The sequence below is a fragment of the Scardinius erythrophthalmus genome (assembly GCF_964197995.2).
Source record: "Scardinius erythrophthalmus genome assembly, chromosome: 24".
In the NCBI taxonomy this organism is placed as follows: domain Eukaryota; kingdom Metazoa; phylum Chordata; class Actinopteri; order Cypriniformes; family Leuciscidae; genus Scardinius; species Scardinius erythrophthalmus.
Genome location: NC_138244.1, coordinates 21,541,351 through 21,559,357, shown reverse-complemented (window position 1 = coordinate 21,559,357; position 18,007 = coordinate 21,541,351). Strand labels below are relative to the sequence as shown.

Genomic DNA, 18,007 nt, shown 5'->3' with positions numbered 1-18,007 from the left:
TTGGCTTTACAGCAGCTCTAGAATAAAGTTATTATCCAGCTAAAGTTAGTTTTGATTGATTCACTTACGTAGCAAAGATCATTAATTATTTACTTAGGGGCCGCTACTGATACTCACACATTAGACCCTCGTAGTTTTCAGGTTCTGTCCTCAGCAGAGCTTTTATTCTCTTCACAGCTCCCAGCTGCACCTCCATGTCTGCCAGATTACGCACCATCCAGTTCAGGTAGTTGGACACCTGCGAGATAAAATACAGTAACAGAAGTTGTCCAATATTGCTGAAGATCAGCATGTAGAAAGTTAGATGTATGTGTGTGTGGTCTTGCCATGAGGGCGTATGTGAGTCCCAGCCCCACCAGCCCAGTGGACAGATGATTGTATTGGGAGTTTGTGATGGAGGCCACAGCTGCTGTTAGGACAATAAAAGCCCCAATGTACTCCTGCACAAGAGATACAATAGTATAACCATTACTGTTGAGTCGCTCAAGAAGTAACATCTATTTTTGCTAGTATTTAATCAAATAAAAAATTGTTTAACTGAAACAAACAGAACCAACTCTACAGATGTCACATATAAGGGGCTTTCGCACTGGGTAGTTCTAGGAACTAGCCACCAGGGTGGTTTTTCCCGAGAACTAATGGTTCCCTTAGGGACATTTTCCTGGTTGCTTTCGCACCGCCAGTAGGAACTCTGAAGTGACGTAAGCCGCGCTTGTTGATGTGACTTATTTTGACGGCGCTGAGAACGCCAGCCAGAGCCTGAGCACACAGTGCTCGTATTCTCTGTGTTCATTAGTTTACGATCTGTCTAACAGTCCTGTCTAATATGTTATTAGATAGAACTGTTACATAGAAAGTAGACAGTATATGAAAATGTATTAGCGTATGCCGTGTGGTTGATGTCCAGTGTCGCTAGCTGAGCAGAAATACATAATCATGTTTCGTTTGTCCCCTCAAAGTTGCATTGGATTTTCTTCTAAGCCTAAGGGTTAAAAGGCTCATCTATCACTGTTTTTAATGTTCGTAGAGTTAGTTTGTGAAGTAAATGTATAGGATATAATCTGTGTGCTTACACAGATTTTTTAAAAATGGCGTGTGTTGGTGTTTTGCGTGCGTTCTGCCAATCTGCCAAATCAGACACTACTCTGTAGTACGAGCTAAAGTAGTTCCTCCAAAAGGAGTTCCTAGAACTAAAATTGTTCCTTGTTCCTGCGGTGCAAACGCCAAAAAACGGGTACTTCCGCCAATAGTTCTAGGAATATAGTCTATACTATATTCTAGTCTATTCTATAGTCTAGAATACTAGTCCTATAGTAACTGACTTGAGTGGCTTATAAACTCACCATTCGAACCTCCAGCCAGCGGTTCGCTGCTGTGAGGAAGAGAGAGGCCATGTTATTGGCATCTGTGAACTCTAGAAGTCTCTGTCTGAATCTAGGCTCATACCTAAGAGGGAAAATACAAGAAGAATAATGTTTAATACATTTATATGTCATTTAGCAGATGCTCCCATCCAGAGTGACTGCCACGTTCAACAGATGAGCGAATACAACACTCAAACTCATAATTTTGCCCACCTGAAGGCTCTGATGGTTGTGAGCCCCTCTACTGTCTCAGAGAAGTGTGAAAGCAGAGGAAGCTGTGTGCTGTCTTCAAGCTGCTGGAGATCTCTGGAAATACAAGCACACAGGTCACTTACACTAAACATCTCAATAGAAAATACAATTCTCTCATCATCTACTCACCCTCATGCTATCACCAAATGACATGTCTTTTGGTGAAGGCATTAGGAAAGGACACGTTTTTCAGATAAATACAAAACATTTTTAGAGAAAAAAAACACCTCTTTAAGTCTATATGAAGTGAAACAATAGATGATTCACACTAGAATAAACAATAGAAATCCTTTTTCCTTTTTTACACTGTTATGTGTAAAATAACAAATAAATAATCATGTTAGCTGACGCCTTCGCAAAAACATCAGCTGGAGTCTATTGCAGATATAGATATTCATACATGCATCTAACTATGGTTGTAGGCACACAGTCAACTTGCTCTCGAGTGTTGAGGGACCCTGCTTTGACCAATTCCAATATGTATAGATTATGTATAGAAGCCCATAGAAACGTCTCCGACAATTGTCGCGTCTGCTGTAGACACAGTGTCAGAGCTCTCCGAGTTGTTTATGTTCATTATTTTTGTAATGCTACATTTTTTGAGATATGAGGTAATGCAGACTCTGCTTTGGCTGTGTGTTTTGAAGTGAGGCTGGGATCTTATGCTTTCAAAGCCAGCTTGCTATTGCTTTATATTCTGTATATATGCATACTACAAACCATTACTTCTAGCTGACTGTTGTAAAAAAAGTATTGAGTATTCATATTTTAGTTGTTTCGCTTCAGAAGCCACTGGGGTTGTAGGTAGTACAATCATGATGGTTATTTGTGCTGTTTTGACCGTCAACTTTTGGGAGCCTATTGACATCATATAGACACACAGATGGATTATTATTCTAAAAATCTTTGTTTGTGTTCATCTGAACAAAGTAAGTCATACATCTGGGTTGTGGGAGGGTGATTAAATGATTAGAGAATTAAAATTTTTTGGGTGAAGTATCTCTTAGTATTGAGAATAAATTTGTAGCTATAAAGGCATTATTTCTTAATATACAACATAAAACAAATCTGGACAAAAAGTTGCAATGGAGAGGTAAATGTCTTCAGATAGGTGATAAGTTAATTGGATTGGTTACTTTGAAGCGACTCTGAAGTATTTCTGGATGAAGTAGCAGGTGATGGCCAGTGGTGCTAGTACAATGAGGAAAACCGGCGTGACGTATGAGATCACACCCAGAGCCGACACACACAGCAGCGTGGAGCGACTCAAACACTCCAGGGTAGCGGGAATGTGCTGTAACAAATGGATAGAATTAAAAATCTAATACTAAATGCTGTGTTTGATAAATCACCAAGTGAGTAATACTGCAACACACAAACATTTTATGATTTGGGTATCGTAACAGCCTACCTGATCTATCGTATTGGTATCGGAAGAGAAACGGTTTAATATGCTTCCTAAAGGAGTCGTTTCAAAGAGCCTGGAAAAAGAAAGAGGGAACAATTTGAGAAAAATTGTAATCTATTTCAAAAGGTTAAATCACTTGACTCAAAGAAATAAAGGCTACTCTGTAAAAAAAAATAACATCCTCCCACTTTCAAATGATTTTCCCCACCAGCAAATGTCTTATGTGTAAATATTTCATAAAAAGATTCAACAACTGAGACAAATGGAACAGATTTCAAAAGCATTTGACGAACACAAATGGAACAATGAGTCCCTGAACGGAGCAGTCAGTATCTGTTGTGGCCAGAAGCTGCTTTCAGTCCTACAGTGCATCTCATCTTTATGAACTGAGCCAGATTTGCCTGTTTATGCTGTGAAATGTTACTCCACTCTTCCACCATGGCACTTGCAAGTTCTCGAACACATCTGGGACATGGTTACACGTGTTTTGGCACTGCAAGGACGATCAGCTGTCCTTGCTGTCTGCCTATAGCACTGTCTCATGCGTCTTAAAGGGCTTTCACACAGAAGGAGCGTTTTCATAGTTCCTAGAACTATTGGCGGAAGCACCCACTTTTTGGCATTTTCACACCGCAGGAACTGGGAACGAATTTAGTTATAGGAACGCCTTTTGGAAGAACTAAATTAGCTCCTACTTCAGAGAAGTGTCTAACCAAGTGGGAACTTCTGGTCTCTCTTGAAACCAACACGGAAGTGACTTAAACTGAAATTCATCGACTGGCCGCTAGAGACAGGCTCCAAAAGAGAGTCAATCCCATGTTAACATGCCCAACTTTACAAAAAAAAAAAAAAAAAAAAAAATTTTACAGCCTAGTACAAAAAATGGTTTTGGTCTGTAGCTAATTTTGCCCTTCATGACAACTGTGAAGGGGGTGATTTTTTTTTATAACTCATCAGTTTAAATTTTATTAAGCCTTAAAGGGGTGGCTGATTATGATTTCACTTTTTTGACTTTAGTTAGTGTGTAATGTTGCTGTTTGAGCATAAACAACATCTGCAAAGTTACAACGCTCAAAGTTCAAAGCAAAGGGAGTCATTTGCTTTTCAAGAAATTGCTTTTTAAGGACTACAACAAACGACTGGTAGGAACTACACAACATTACTCCTGGGTTAGTGACATCACCAACCCTAAAATTTACATAAACCCCACCCCCTGAACACGATTTATAGATTATCAAGACAGAATATGCTAATCAATGACTAGAAGATAACTACACATAAGCTACATAAATTCATCAACTAACCATTCAGAAAAGTCCTGTTGCATTCTACATGTCACCTCTTCTTGAATCTCTCCATTATTGTCTGAATCCAGATTGAACATAAAAGGCTAAAAGTTTTTGAAATTTTCAGTGCAGGTCTGTGTGAGGTAAAAGGACAAGAGCTGTTGAAGCTCCGCCCTCTGTGCCGGGAGCAGCAGCTCATTTGTATTTAAAGGGACAGACACAAAGTGGTGCGTTTTTTGCTCACCCTCCAAAATTGACAATTTTAACATGCTATATATATAAATATCTGTGGGGTATTTTGAGCTAAAACTTCACATACACACTCTTGAGACATCAAAGACTTATTTTACGTCTTGTGAATAGGTAGGGTTCAGCACAATAGGACTATGGCAAGTTCATGCAGGTGATCAGGAACCCTGAGCATCTTTCTCCGAGTGTTTTTCAATAGAAAGGTCTCTTTAAATGTCCTAAATTATTGGAATTGCGACTTTGTCTACTGCCTGTAAACAGTTAGTGTCTAAGGGACTGTTCAACAGGTGCGTGAGCAAAAATTGTTCATGGTTTTTTAAACAAGCATGAAAAACATTAAACGCTTTCCAATAAAGATCTGTAAAGCTTATTTGGATTATACAAAATTATCTTTCAAATACAGTATCCTGAAAAAAGGATGTTTCTTTTTTTTTGCTGAGTTTAGTTCACCCAAAGTGTATTTTGTCGTCTGTGAAATGAAAATGAAATTATATTTTTTTGTTCTATAGTTTGCGAGCTGCAGTTCCCATCCACTTCCACTGTATGTTAAAGAGCAACTTAGGACATTTAGCTAAATATCTCTTTTGGCATTCCACACAAAATATATTTACACAGGCAAAGAGCAATAAAACAAGACATGTTCAGATACATAAACTCTCTCTCTCCTATGCAAACACTGGCCGCCCACCTTGTATTTAATACATACCCACACACACCATGACGCATAACAAATTATACACAACATGCCATAATATTCCACATAAACACTTGATGATATGAAGGTTTAAGATGTACCTCATTGGGGCGAGAATAATATTACTGAGTAGACTGTGGTGCAGTTCTTTGGCCACCCGCAAGCCTGTCCACTCCACGGCCACTGATGTGGCCAGACACAACACGATACCCAGACAGCACAGCAAACTGAACACCAGCAGGTATGACGAGTGACTGAAACCAACGACCTGTGGGGAGAACAATGGCGACACTTAAAAAAACACCAACTCACTTAGTACATAGTTCATGAGTTGAAAGACTGAATATTTCTACACACAGGAAGGGTTGGTAAGCAATTATATCATGCTGATCTCACTCTAACACATGTTGTCATGGTTATACTTTCATAACAGTGCAATAGCTGCCTATTTTAAGCATTTATTTGCCAATATTATTGTTGCAGCCTGTCACAGTATTGTTGCAGAACGATAGCTATAACAATAACTGTATTAACGGCCACAGCAACAGATAATAATGTTCTGCACATGCTGCAGTTTTGTCATCTGACACTTTAAATGCTCAAGCGATTCTGATTGGCTGTCAATGTTTTTATCGTTTATCAGCTAATGTCCAACAATATGGTTTCTCATGTCGTTATCTCTGTGGTCTGGTCTTCCCCACTCTCATAGAATTATAATGATTATAAAAACTTTATAGTTATCGTTAGAGTTATTGTCTGTGGGGTGAACGAGCCTTAAGTGTACTTGACTCTGCAAAAAATCCATAACACTTCTAGCAGACAAATCATTTCAATCACACAGGAAGGTTTTTCTGACTAATTCTAATCTATGTACTGCAACCCTCCAAATGCTAATCGTAAACCCTGAAAAAATAACAAAGTGAAAGAAAATCAATCTGGCAATCAAGGTGGCTAAAAGGCTATTCATTACCGTAGAACTCCAGCAGAGAACATCAATAATGTGAACCAACTCAAAAACATAACTAATTAGTCTAAATCAGGGGTAAAGTCTACTTTACATTATGACATTCTGTGTGACGGCAAAGACGGCTGCTTAAAATGCGTTGAGCAATTATCTGAGCAGTAATTGAGCAGTATTGATCGGAAAAAACTGGTTTGTGAAAATGTGGAAAATATGTTGATAAGATGTCTTGTAGTGTCTCTGCTAAAGAGGAGCATGTGGAGTGGATAAAATTAGATTTAGAGAATTAGAGAAAATTAGAGCAGCAGTGTGCGGAGAGGATATTTAAACAAAACATTTGAGCTGGACCTGTGCGTCTATAAGAAAGATGGAGATCTGGGGCCTCATTTTATAACCGTTACGTATGCACAGAGGAGTCATAAATCTAGTATAGTATAAATCACTAATCATAAATGCAGTGCATTTTCACAATAACAGTTTAAATAAATAAAAGAATGATTTACACTATGTTTTACATCTGATATACAGTACACATTTAGAATAAATATGCCATTCTCATTAATGGAGTTAAGCACTTAAATTACATGAAATCATTACTGAGAAGTTACAAAAAAAATTATATTCGAATAAATAAAAATATATGTAGTGGATGCAATGCTTTTGAACACTTTTCCTGTGTAATGCTGTGTTTCAATGTTTTAACCACACCGAGGATTGCTTAGCGCATGATAATAGGATAACTCATAATATTTTCGTGAATATAATGATCAATAATGCACAATTAGGCCTATCTGTTTCCATTAAAAATACTATTTGGCCAATGGAAAAGATTGATATGTATTTTATACTATTTGATGTATTTATTCAAAAACAAGGCTTTTAGTTATGTAATATGAAGACACATCCGTAACTCATATGAATATGGATGAATATGCATATGCAAATGATATGTAGATGAGAATATGCATAGTAAAACTAGGCGCTGTAAGCTCCATATATGGTTATTTCGGGGAAGAGATGGGGTGGAGCGTGTTTGCACAATCTTCCGCTGATTGGGATTTATAAAGGGAATTTTGCACAGGTTCTGGGGTTCGCAAGGATTTATAGGTCTGAATATGTTTTGCCGTACGCAATTTTTGGCTTTCGGGAGCACTACACTTTTAGTAAGGATCCTATGCAGTTTTATAAATGAGACCCCTGGGGTCCCACTGGCTCCTTCAAAGCAGCACAATTTTAACAATCTGACTGACTCAAGGAGAGGTTTACTAAATAAACTACCTTGCCTCTAACTCTGAACAACTGGATTCTAGTCTCACTGTGTTATCTGGGCTGTCACAGCACATACTAGCTTAAGGCTGAGCTCTCCACAACATACACTTCCTCAGAGGCAGGGTGGTCTATTAATAAAGTGAAGTGTTTGTATCTGGCTCTTAACACCTTCTCTTGTTTTTTCCTATGTTCCATTCAACATTGATGTGCCTCCTGTAAATATAAAACATATCAATATTCAATCATCAATATTTATCATGGATCATTTTAAAAATCAACCCAAGCAGCCAATGAAATCATACATCTAAGCTATCCGAGGTCGGTGAACTGCCTCTTCAGCAGGTGCAAACCATAAATTATGTAAATTGGTGGCTAAATCATTCAAGAGGGGATTCATATGCAGAGTATATTTTCAAAGTAGAAATCAAATATACCAGACGTAAACAAAACAAAAAAACATTAACTGTAACACTTTACAATACGGTCCCAATAATATGCATTTATTAATAACAGTTTAAATAAATGAAAGAACGATTTACACTATGTTTTACATCTGATATACAGTACACATTTAGAATAAATATGCCATTCTCAGTAATGGACAATGGGGAAGAGATGGCAACCACCCACAATGCAACAGTTTTAGCCACTTACATTTGCAACAGTTGACAACCACCCACAATGCAACAGTTTTAGCCAATTACATTTTTCAGAAAGTGTCAAGTCAAGTCAAGTCAAGTTTATTTATATAGCGCTTTTCACAACACAGGTTGTATCAAAGCAGCTTCACAGTAATAAATTAGAACAATACATCAATGTTTGTTTCTAGTGGAACGTCTACGTTTGGTAATGCTGATCAATAGTATCGTTGATTGATTAATTAAATTAAATATCCCCAAATATCCCCAACTGAGCAAGCCAAAGGCAACAGTGGCAAGGAACTGAAAAACTCCATCAGGTGACCTAATGGAGAAAAAAAAACCTTGGGAGAACCCGGGCTCAGTCGGGGGCCAGTTCTCCTCTGGCGTTTATGAACTGGAGGTCGGATTTAACTGTAGGATTAAAAGTATTATATGAATGCCTGGCAAAAGAGATGCGTCTTTAATCTAGTTTTAAACTGGGAGAGCGAGTCTGAGCAACGAACAGTATCCGGAAGACTATTCCAGAGTTTTGGTGCTAAATGTGAAAATGCTCTCCCTCCTTTGGTGGACCTAGATATCCTAGGTATGACCAAAAGCCTCGAATTTAGTGACCTTAAAGAGCGCGATGGATTATAGGGCGATAGAAGATCCGTTAAATAGACTGGAGCTAAGCCGTTTAGGGCTTTATAAGTCAGTAGCAATACCTTGTAATTAATACGGGACTTTATAGGTAACCAATGTAGGGATGATAAAATCGGTGTTATATGATCATATTTTCTTGATCTAGTTAGAACTCTAGCGGCGGCATTTTGGACTAACTGTAGCTTGTTTATTGAGGATGCAGGACAACCGGCTAATAACGCATTACAGTAATCTAGTCTCGAGGTCATGAATGCATGAACTAACTTTTCTGCATCAGAAACAGATAGCATATTACGTAGCTTAGCAATGTTTCTAAGGTGGAAAAAGGCTGTTCTTGTAACATATGAAATATGATTTTCAAAAGACAGGTTGCAGTCTAATATAACACCCAGGTCTTTTACTGTAGAGGATGAAGTAACAGGACATCCTACTATGTTAAAGTTGTATTGTGAGAGGTTTTGTGGGTGGTTTTTTGAACCGATAAGTAGTACCTCTGTCTTGTCTGGATTTAATAAAAGAAAATTATGCGTCATCCAATCTTTTATATCTTTAACACACTCTGTCAATTTGGATAATTTAGCGTTTTCATCTGGCCGTGATGAAATATAAATTTGAGTGTCATCAGCATAACAATGGAAACTAATTCCATGTTTCCTTATAATATTTCCAAGTGGCATCATATATATTGAGAATAATAGAGGGCCTAACACAGATCCCTGCGGCACTCCATAGTTTACTGGAGTTATGATAGATTTTTCTCCATTTAAATAAACAAAATGGTAGCGTTCAGATAAATACGATCTTAACCAGCTTAATGCTTGTCCTTGAACACCAGTATAATTTTGTAGTCGATCTAAGAGTATTGTATGATCTATAGTATCGAACGCAGCACTAAGATCAAGTAAAACTAATATTGAGATACAGCCTTGGTCAGAAGCTAAAAGTAAATCATTTGTGATTTTAACGAGCGCAGTTTCAGTGCTATGATGCGGCCTGAACCCAGACTGAAACTTTTCATAGGTGTCATTTTCTTGTAAGAAAGAGCCCAGTTGAGCGGACACAACTTTTTCTAGTATTTTAGACATAAAAGGTAGATTTGAAATGGGTCTATAATTTACTAGATTATTCGGATCTAATTGTGGTTTCTTAATGAGAGGTTTTATAACTGCCAGTTTAAATGTTTTTGGAACATAACCTAAAGATAAAGACGAGTTAATAATATTGAGGAGAGGCTCTTCCACTACAGGTAACACTTCTTTCAATAGCTTAGTTGGTATAGGATCTAGTAAACATGTTGTTGTTTTAGATGAAGTAAAAAGTTTATTTAACTCTTTTTGTTCTATAGTTGTAAAGCACTGTAATTGTTCTTGCGGGGTGATAATTGAGGCTGAATTATAAGGCGCGATTGAGGATTGAACGTTTACAATTGTGGTTCTGATGTTTTCTATTTTCTCAGTGAAGAACTTCATGAAATCATTACTACTAAACTGTAATGGAATATTTTGTTCAGGAGACATCTGTTTATTTGTTAGTCTCGCCACGGTGTTAAATAAGAACTTAGGATTGTTATGGTTGTTTTCTATTAGTTTGCGTAGATGCTCAGCCCTGGCCGCTTTAAGGGCCTTTTTATAACGTGACATACTGTTTTTCCATGCGATTCTAAAGACCTCTAAGTTGGTTTGTTTCCATTTACGCTCTAAATTACGGGTTTCTCTCTTTAGAACACGCGTAGTATTGTTGTACCATGGTGCTTTACTTTTCTCTCTGACCTTTTTTAATCTAATGGGTGCAACAATATCCAATGATCCAGAGAGAATGGTGCTCATAGTGCTAGTTAATTCCTCAAGTTCATCTGTTTGTTTGGGTTCACTGAGCAGCTGAGACAGATCCGATAAGCTGTTTGAAAAATCCTAATCCTAATCGATAACGCGGCGCAGCATGATATATTACAGGAGTACGTAATATGCAAGTTACCATGTAATGGTCAGTGACATCGTCACTTTGTGGAATGATATATATATCGGTTGGATCGGTTCCATGTGATATAATTTAATCGAGTGTATGATTAAATCGATGAGTCGGTCCGGTAATGTTTTGCTTGACCCCAAAGGAGTTTAATAAATCTGTAAACGCAGCCCCTAACGCATCATTTTGATTATCTACATGGATATTAAAGTCTCCAACAATTAATGCTTTATCGAAGTTAACTAATAGGTCTGAGAGAAAATCTGCAAACTCTTTTAGGAAATCAGCGTAAGGCCCAGGCGGTCTATATACGGTAGCCAAGGCTAGAGATAATAGGGATGTTTTTCGAACATCTAAGAGCGTAACATTTAGTACAAGTACTTCAAATGAAATAAACTTATAACCCGTTTTCTGAGTAACATTGAGAAAATCTCTATAGATTGTTGCAACACCGCCGCCACGACCATTCAGACGGGGCTCGTGCTTATAGGAGTATCCTGCTGGAGTAGACTCATTTAGACCGAAATAATCATTTGGTTTAAGCCAGGTTTCAGTAAGGCAAAGCACATCGAAGCTATTATCTGTGACTATTTCATTTACAATAACTGCCTTAGGTGTGAGTGATCTAATGTTTAGAAGACCTAGCTTTAAAAATTGTTTTTGATTACCAATAGCAACATTTTCTGGTTTAATAACAATTAGATTTTTTCTAGATCCTGCAGTAGATTTATGATTTGATCTCACTAAACGAGGAATAGACACAGTTTCTATGCAATGTTCTACACTATTTATATCAGTTAAATTGGTGCAGCAGAGACTATGATTTGGACTTTTGTTTACTAGTCAAAAGGTATTTAACATTTTGGAGATATTATCTGACAGAAGATCCGATCCGAATCTGCTTGGGTGTAAGCCATCAGCACGGTAAAGCCTAGGACGCTCCCAAAACAGATTCCAATTATTTACAAAGAGAAGTTTCTGCTCATTGCACCATGACATTAACCATTCATTAAGCGCAAATAATCTACTAAACTTTTCATGACCTAGTCGGTACGTGGGAAGCGGTCCTGACACAATAATCGTTATATCAGGCGATGTGCTGCGTACCGTATCGATCAGATTCCTGAAGTCTTTCTTCAGAACCTCCGTCTGGCGCAGTCTGATGTCGGCCCCTCCCGCGTGCAGGACAACGGTTCCGACGCGCTCGTTCAGAATCTCGGGAACGTGAGCAGCGATTTCAGAAACACGAGCACCAGGAAAGCAGTGACTATGCACCTTACTTTTATTTAACGTAACGTGTACGTGTCGAACGATGGAATCGCCGATGATCACAGCATCGCGTTCTGTTTCGCGAAGAGGGGAGAAGCGGTTTTGTGTGGATATCTCGAAAACCGGGAGGGTCGGAGAGAGTTTTCTTGGTCTAGACCTGACTCGCGACTTCCGCTGCGGAAAAATCCAGGCTTCGTGATGGCATGTTGGAGCCGGAGTGAACGAGACCATGGCTGATCGCGACCTCGACGTTCGGGACCGATGTTGAGGAACGCACGGAGTAGACGAGGTCGGAGTCAGCGGGTTAGTAACGTTAATCTCTGATTTGTGTGCCTCGGCACGTGATGTTACAAGAGCTAACCGCCGGTCTATCAGCTCGGCTTTTCTTACTAAAAGGTCGTGGATCTGTTTCTCAACAGCTTCCAGCTCAGACTGCACCGCGTGCAGCTCAAATGTGTCCTCACCTGCACCAAAAGGTAGACTACTTACATTTGATATATTCGCCATTTTAACAGATGGACAGTAAGTTAAGTTAGCAACGACGCTACCAGTGGTGCTATCAATATTAATACTAATTTATGGCTTAAGTCTTGGATATAATCCGTCTTTTCAGTGGTACGGGTGTAGAGTAGACGCACGATAGGCGAAAAAATGTTTGTTTGTAAATGAGTGCGGAGAAGACGCGTTCAGCCGTGATCCACGGACGTAACCTATAAGAGTATCCAGCGTTGGATCACTAGGCTTGAGACGCGTCTGCTCAACAATCCGCGTTATAACTATGAGGTGAGGAAAAGTAGAAAATGTTCGTTGTAAGTGAGTTTAAAGAGAAATCAAGAATTATAAATCAATCGATGGAGCTCCAAAGACAACAACGCGCTCAGACGCGACGCATGCGCATTCCATGTATCAAGTTCATGTATGTATAACCGTCTAACTTTACCTGCACTAGGGAGCAGTTGTGTGCAGCTGCGTCGATTTTGGCTGCGATGACCTTGGACGTCCAGTGAGCAAGCCAGTAGTCGATGGCCACCAAAAGGGAGTGTTTGGTGAGCTGGGATAGCAGGAGCAGGAGAAGCAGGAGGAGGCCTGCAGAGCTCAGGTACGTCCCACAGGATCTCCAGGGAATGGTGGCTCTTTGCCTCATCACTTGAGACAGGTTATCTTCATCATCACTCTCCACAGACTCTTCTATAGATATGAAAAGAAAACATAGATAGATAAATAAATAGAAACAGACATGAACAGAGAGGATGGATGGATTGTGTAACATACAAAACATGTCAACTTGTCCCATCTATATAAAATATCCTTGTCCAAAGAACACAATTCAACCTTTTGAACGTGCAAACTTAAATGTGGAGAGCACACCCCACTTGCTCTAAATTTAAATAGAAGCGTCACACTGGCATTTTACAAAACACAAGTGTAGGTGGATAGCAAAAGAAAGGAGAGATACTGAAAGAAGGAATAAACATGAGAATAACGACTGTAAAGCCCAGCCAAACACTTGCACCAAGCCAAGAATACCCTTGAGTGGCAGAGCAGTAATGTTGTGTGTGTATATATATACTGTTTAGGTCAGTAGAAGAGCATTTACACACATTAGCACTCAGCACAATCTCAGTGCTGAAGAGACAGAACCATTCCCACATTCATTATTCAGTCATTCCATCATGGTCTGGTCCGTCAGCAGATGTTAAATACTTTTGCTCACTCTACCACGTTACAATTAAAATCAACAATGCTTAGCAAACAAATCAAGTGTATTATGATAGCCAGCAAAGAGGTCTATAATAGTAAAATGACCATGCACTGAGAATACAACATATGAGGAAGACATTTACTTTTTCAGGCAAAGCACGGGGTCTATTATTTTGTCAGTCATTGTAGTGAGAAGGCTAACCTTCCAATATAGCTCCAGTACTAGAGCATATTGACATTTGGCCAACTGCCACATTACTTGCACTTGTCAGCCATCTATAGCCAATTATGAAGGTGAGGGGGTGTAGAAATATAGAACAACTTTGGCCGTGGTGGGTAAAGCTTATACTGGAGTAGGTCAGGCCGTTGCATGCCTGCATACTATGTCCATCTTGCAGGCATACAAGGCCGACCTGTTCAGAGACCTTGATGAAGGCGAGGAGGGTGGGCCCAGATGCTATTAAAAAACTGCGCCAGGCCATGAATTTGTCTCTCCGGGCCACCAAGGAGACGACCAGTGCCATCTGTCATTCTACGGCAGCCCTAGTGGTCACGGAGAGGCGTTTCTGGTTAAATCTTTCTGGTTTTAAGGAGAAGGAAAAAGCATTTCTTCTGGAAGCCCCACTTTCACTTCGTCGACACTGTCACCTCAGTCATCAAGAGGTTTCAGGAGCCGAAGAAGCAAGAGGTACCTCCCTTGCCGAACTCAGGTCTCAGGGACTTTTGGATGGGGGCAGCCCCAGATGCGTACAAGATCCTGGGTGGCACTTTCAGCCAAAGCCTTCAAGTGGCCTTTACTTCGGCTAAGTGGTCCTGACACAAGTGGTTTCAGGCATTTGAAGGCAGGCCCCTCTGGAGGAAGTGATTTACACCTCATCATACAGTGCCCACTTCTCCTCTGTGCCCTCAAGAGACCGTTCTGCAGGGTTGCTGCCACCCTTGAGCTTTGGGGCGCAGCAGTTTCCAGCGAGTTCAGGTCTCAGTGTCTGACCAGAGACATTGCGGCACTCGGAGACTCGCCCCCTCCAAGGAGAGTTTTAGAGAAGCCAGTTTGGCTGTTCACTGCCAGCTATCCTATTCAGGGCGCCGAGATGACTACTCTAAATACACCAGAGACCAGTTTTTTGGGACCGGTTCCCTTTGTAGACCATCTGGCAGCATGGAAACTTCTGCCAAATCTGTCTCAGTGGGTCATGCAGACAATTGGATGACTAGTAATTTCCTACCACTTAATTCTGAAAAAACAGAGGTTTTAATTATTAGACCAAAATCCTCCGCATGTACTGTAATAACCCAGAATACTGTCTAACACTTGATGGCTGCTCTGTCAAGTCTTCGTCATCAGTTAGTAACCTGGGTATACTCTGTAATACCGATCTTTCATTTGAAAGCCACATTTCTAGCATCTGTAAATCCGCATCTAAATGATGTCATGCTCTCAATGACAAATGCATAAAAGTTATTTCATGCGTTCATGACCTCAAGGCTAGATTATTGTAATGCTCTAATGGGTGGTTGCCCTGCACACATAATAAACAAATTCCAACTGGTACAAAACGCAGCAGCTCAAGTTCTTACCAGAACCAGGAAGTATGACCATATTAGCCCCATTCTGTCAACATTGCACTTGCTCCCTATTAAACATTGCATGCATTTTAAAATCTTGCTAATTACTTACAAAGTACTAAATGGTTTAGCTCCTCAGTTCTTGAGCGAGCTCTTAACGTATTATAGTCCTTCACGTCTATTGTGATCTCAAAATTCTGGCCAGTTGATAATACCTAGAATATCAAAATCATATGAAGGCAGTAGATAATTTTTCTATTTAGCACCCACATCTGAACTGTCTTCCTGGCCTTGTTCAGGAAGCAAACACATCCTGTCAGTTTAAATCTAGACCAAAAACACATCTCTTTAACCTAGCATGCACAAAGGATTGTTAGGCTGCATAAATTAGGTCAACTGGAACCGGGAACACTTCCCATAACCAAGGGCGCCGTAAAGGGGTGGAAGGTTAGGACGATTCTAAGGGCCCAGGCTGATTTAGGGCCCAGAAGAGCAGACCCCCTTTTTCTTTTCTTATTTATTTTCTCTTTTTTATACATACATTAAATGTGCTAGGGCCCCTCATGGGCCCCTCACTAAATGTGTATTTTGTCCGTTTTGACCATAGATTTAATATTTAAAAAACAAATAATGTATTTACTGTTTCAGTCACACCCCTCCCCCTTACAATGGTTCATTCCACCTGCTCTGTCCGAGCTACGTAACGTCTCTTGCTTATTGCACTTGCTATGATGCTGATGCAGCGCAGGCAGTGACACACGCAGGCATGTCACATCAAAAGTTAGGGCATCAAAAAAGGAAAGGAAAGTGAAGACAGAGAACGCCGAAGTCGACAGTATGTCACACAGTTTTTCAAAAAGAAAGGTAGCTTGCCCTATTCCTGTATTCCAAAACTTTCAGAGTTACTTATTTTTGTTGCTACATGACCTGCTTTTATCTAGCTAGCTTAATAATTACTGAATTATGATTTACATCCAACAATAATAACATCTCTGGGTAGGCTATGTCTCTCAACACCATAGACTGTAAAAAATAGCTACACAGATTCAGCGGCTGCTGCACACCCACGTCCTCCTCCCCCCGTGCGAAATTCGCGTCCGATATTTTAGCTCGTTAAAAAATAAATACAACCTCACGTTATGTCAATCACACTTGCGCACTGCCTCCGAAAATTTCGTCCGTCAAAAACAAACAAAAAAAAAAAAATCGGATCGGGTTCGATTTTCTGCGTTTTTCGCATCTGTAACAAGGGTTTGAATGGTGTTTTGACAGTTTAGAGCCACAGAATGACGGATACGAAAAAACGCATGGGAAAATTTCGGATTCAGTGTGCAAGGACCTTCAGCTGAACAAGGTGAGCCTGAGCGCGAAACTTCACGAAGATTGAAGCCTCTCAACACGTCTTATCTACTGTGTTCGCCACATGATGATAACTTTACAAAACAAAAAGTAATCTATACGCTTCAAAAATCAGAAAATCAGTTTGCCGTGTGTGTCGTGTGTTCTGTGAAGTGACAGTGCTGCTGCTACGATCGATTATGTCAAACTTGACGTTCTTAATACGAATAAAATGCCCCAGAAAAAAAATAATATAAAAAACTGAATAAAACATGTGTCTGTAGTAACCATTGGCTATAAGGAGTTTACAAAATAGATATTTTAATATTTTATATTATGAAAACTAAATAGGCCAATAGAAATAATATGGTTATTACGTGTGTTTGACTTATACAAATATTTTCTTTCTTGTTTTTGTAGGCTTTGTACTCATCTTTAGACATTTTAACTACGCAATGTGCTAAGTATCTTTTTTTAAAGTATACAGGGCATGTTTATTGGGTTAAATTTTATCTGTAAAAAATGTAGGGGGCCCAGAAATTTTGGTTTCCATAGGGCCCAGAATTTCTGGCGGCACCCCTGCCCATAACACCCGATGTACTTGTTACATCGTATAAAGAAATTGCATCTAGTACCTGGATGGGAGACCTCCTGGGAAAACTAGGTTGCTGCTGGAAGAGGTGTTAGTGAGGCCACTAGTGTTCACCCTGTGGGTCCTAACGCCCCAGTATAGTGACAGGAACACTGTACTGTCAAAGAGCACTGCATTGTATGAATTAAAAACACACTAATATTTATTAAAACTACAAAAGCTATTCAGTCAAGAGCAGTGAATGATTTTTTTAATGACACAGACAGCAGCAGGTTTATTAGGCCGTTTGAGAGCTAATGCACAGATCCAATATATTGATACACATTCTTTTTAATATAAAATGTCTCTTTGTTACTCATACACCCATGTTTCTAAACATAGTAAGGAGGAGTTGCTTCGAGAAGGTGAACATCTAGAAATCAACCAGAGCAAAGGATATACCCCAGTTACCAAACACGATATGATCACGTTTTAAAATGTCAACAAGTTATCCTGGTGCTGAGAACAACAAAAACATAATAACTAAACAGCTGTGGTCCTATTCTCTGTACCTGGCTAACCAACCCTGCTCCAGGATGGCTACCATCCTGCAGAGTTAAGCTCCAACCCTAATCAAAAATACCTGAAACAGACAATTAGGATTATTTGAAAATTACAGGTTTATTGGAGCAGGGTTGTCACTGGAGTCTGCAGGAAGGTATGTTGCTCTGTCCCACTGGGAAGGAGAATTATGTGAGGATCTTATTTCTTAATTACAGCTTCATTACAATGCTCAATTCCAAGACTAGGGGTCTCATTTATAAAACTGTG

At 39.5% G+C, this 18,007-nt stretch overlaps 1 protein-coding gene across 1 annotated transcript in view; it reads right to left on the bottom strand.

Annotated features, from left to right (window-relative positions):
• The window catches only part of abcc8 (ATP-binding cassette, sub-family C (CFTR/MRP), member 8), a gene marked incomplete at its 5' end in the record, with an annotated part of 88,005 nt that overhangs the window by 8,309 nt on the left and 61,689 nt on the right, over positions 1 to 18,007 (bottom strand). Inside the window, 8 exons of the mRNA XM_081356877.1 lie at positions 118 to 238; positions 327 to 440; positions 1,344 to 1,446; positions 1,578 to 1,670; positions 2,753 to 2,910; positions 3,028 to 3,097; positions 5,355 to 5,521; positions 12,941 to 13,188. Coding sequence (XP_081213003.1) covers positions 118 to 238; positions 327 to 440; positions 1,344 to 1,446; positions 1,578 to 1,670; positions 2,753 to 2,910; positions 3,028 to 3,097; positions 5,355 to 5,521; positions 12,941 to 13,188 — 1,074 coding nt within the window. The remainder of the gene's footprint in view (positions 1 to 117; positions 239 to 326; positions 441 to 1,343; positions 1,447 to 1,577; positions 1,671 to 2,752; positions 2,911 to 3,027; positions 3,098 to 5,354; positions 5,522 to 12,940; positions 13,189 to 18,007) is intronic.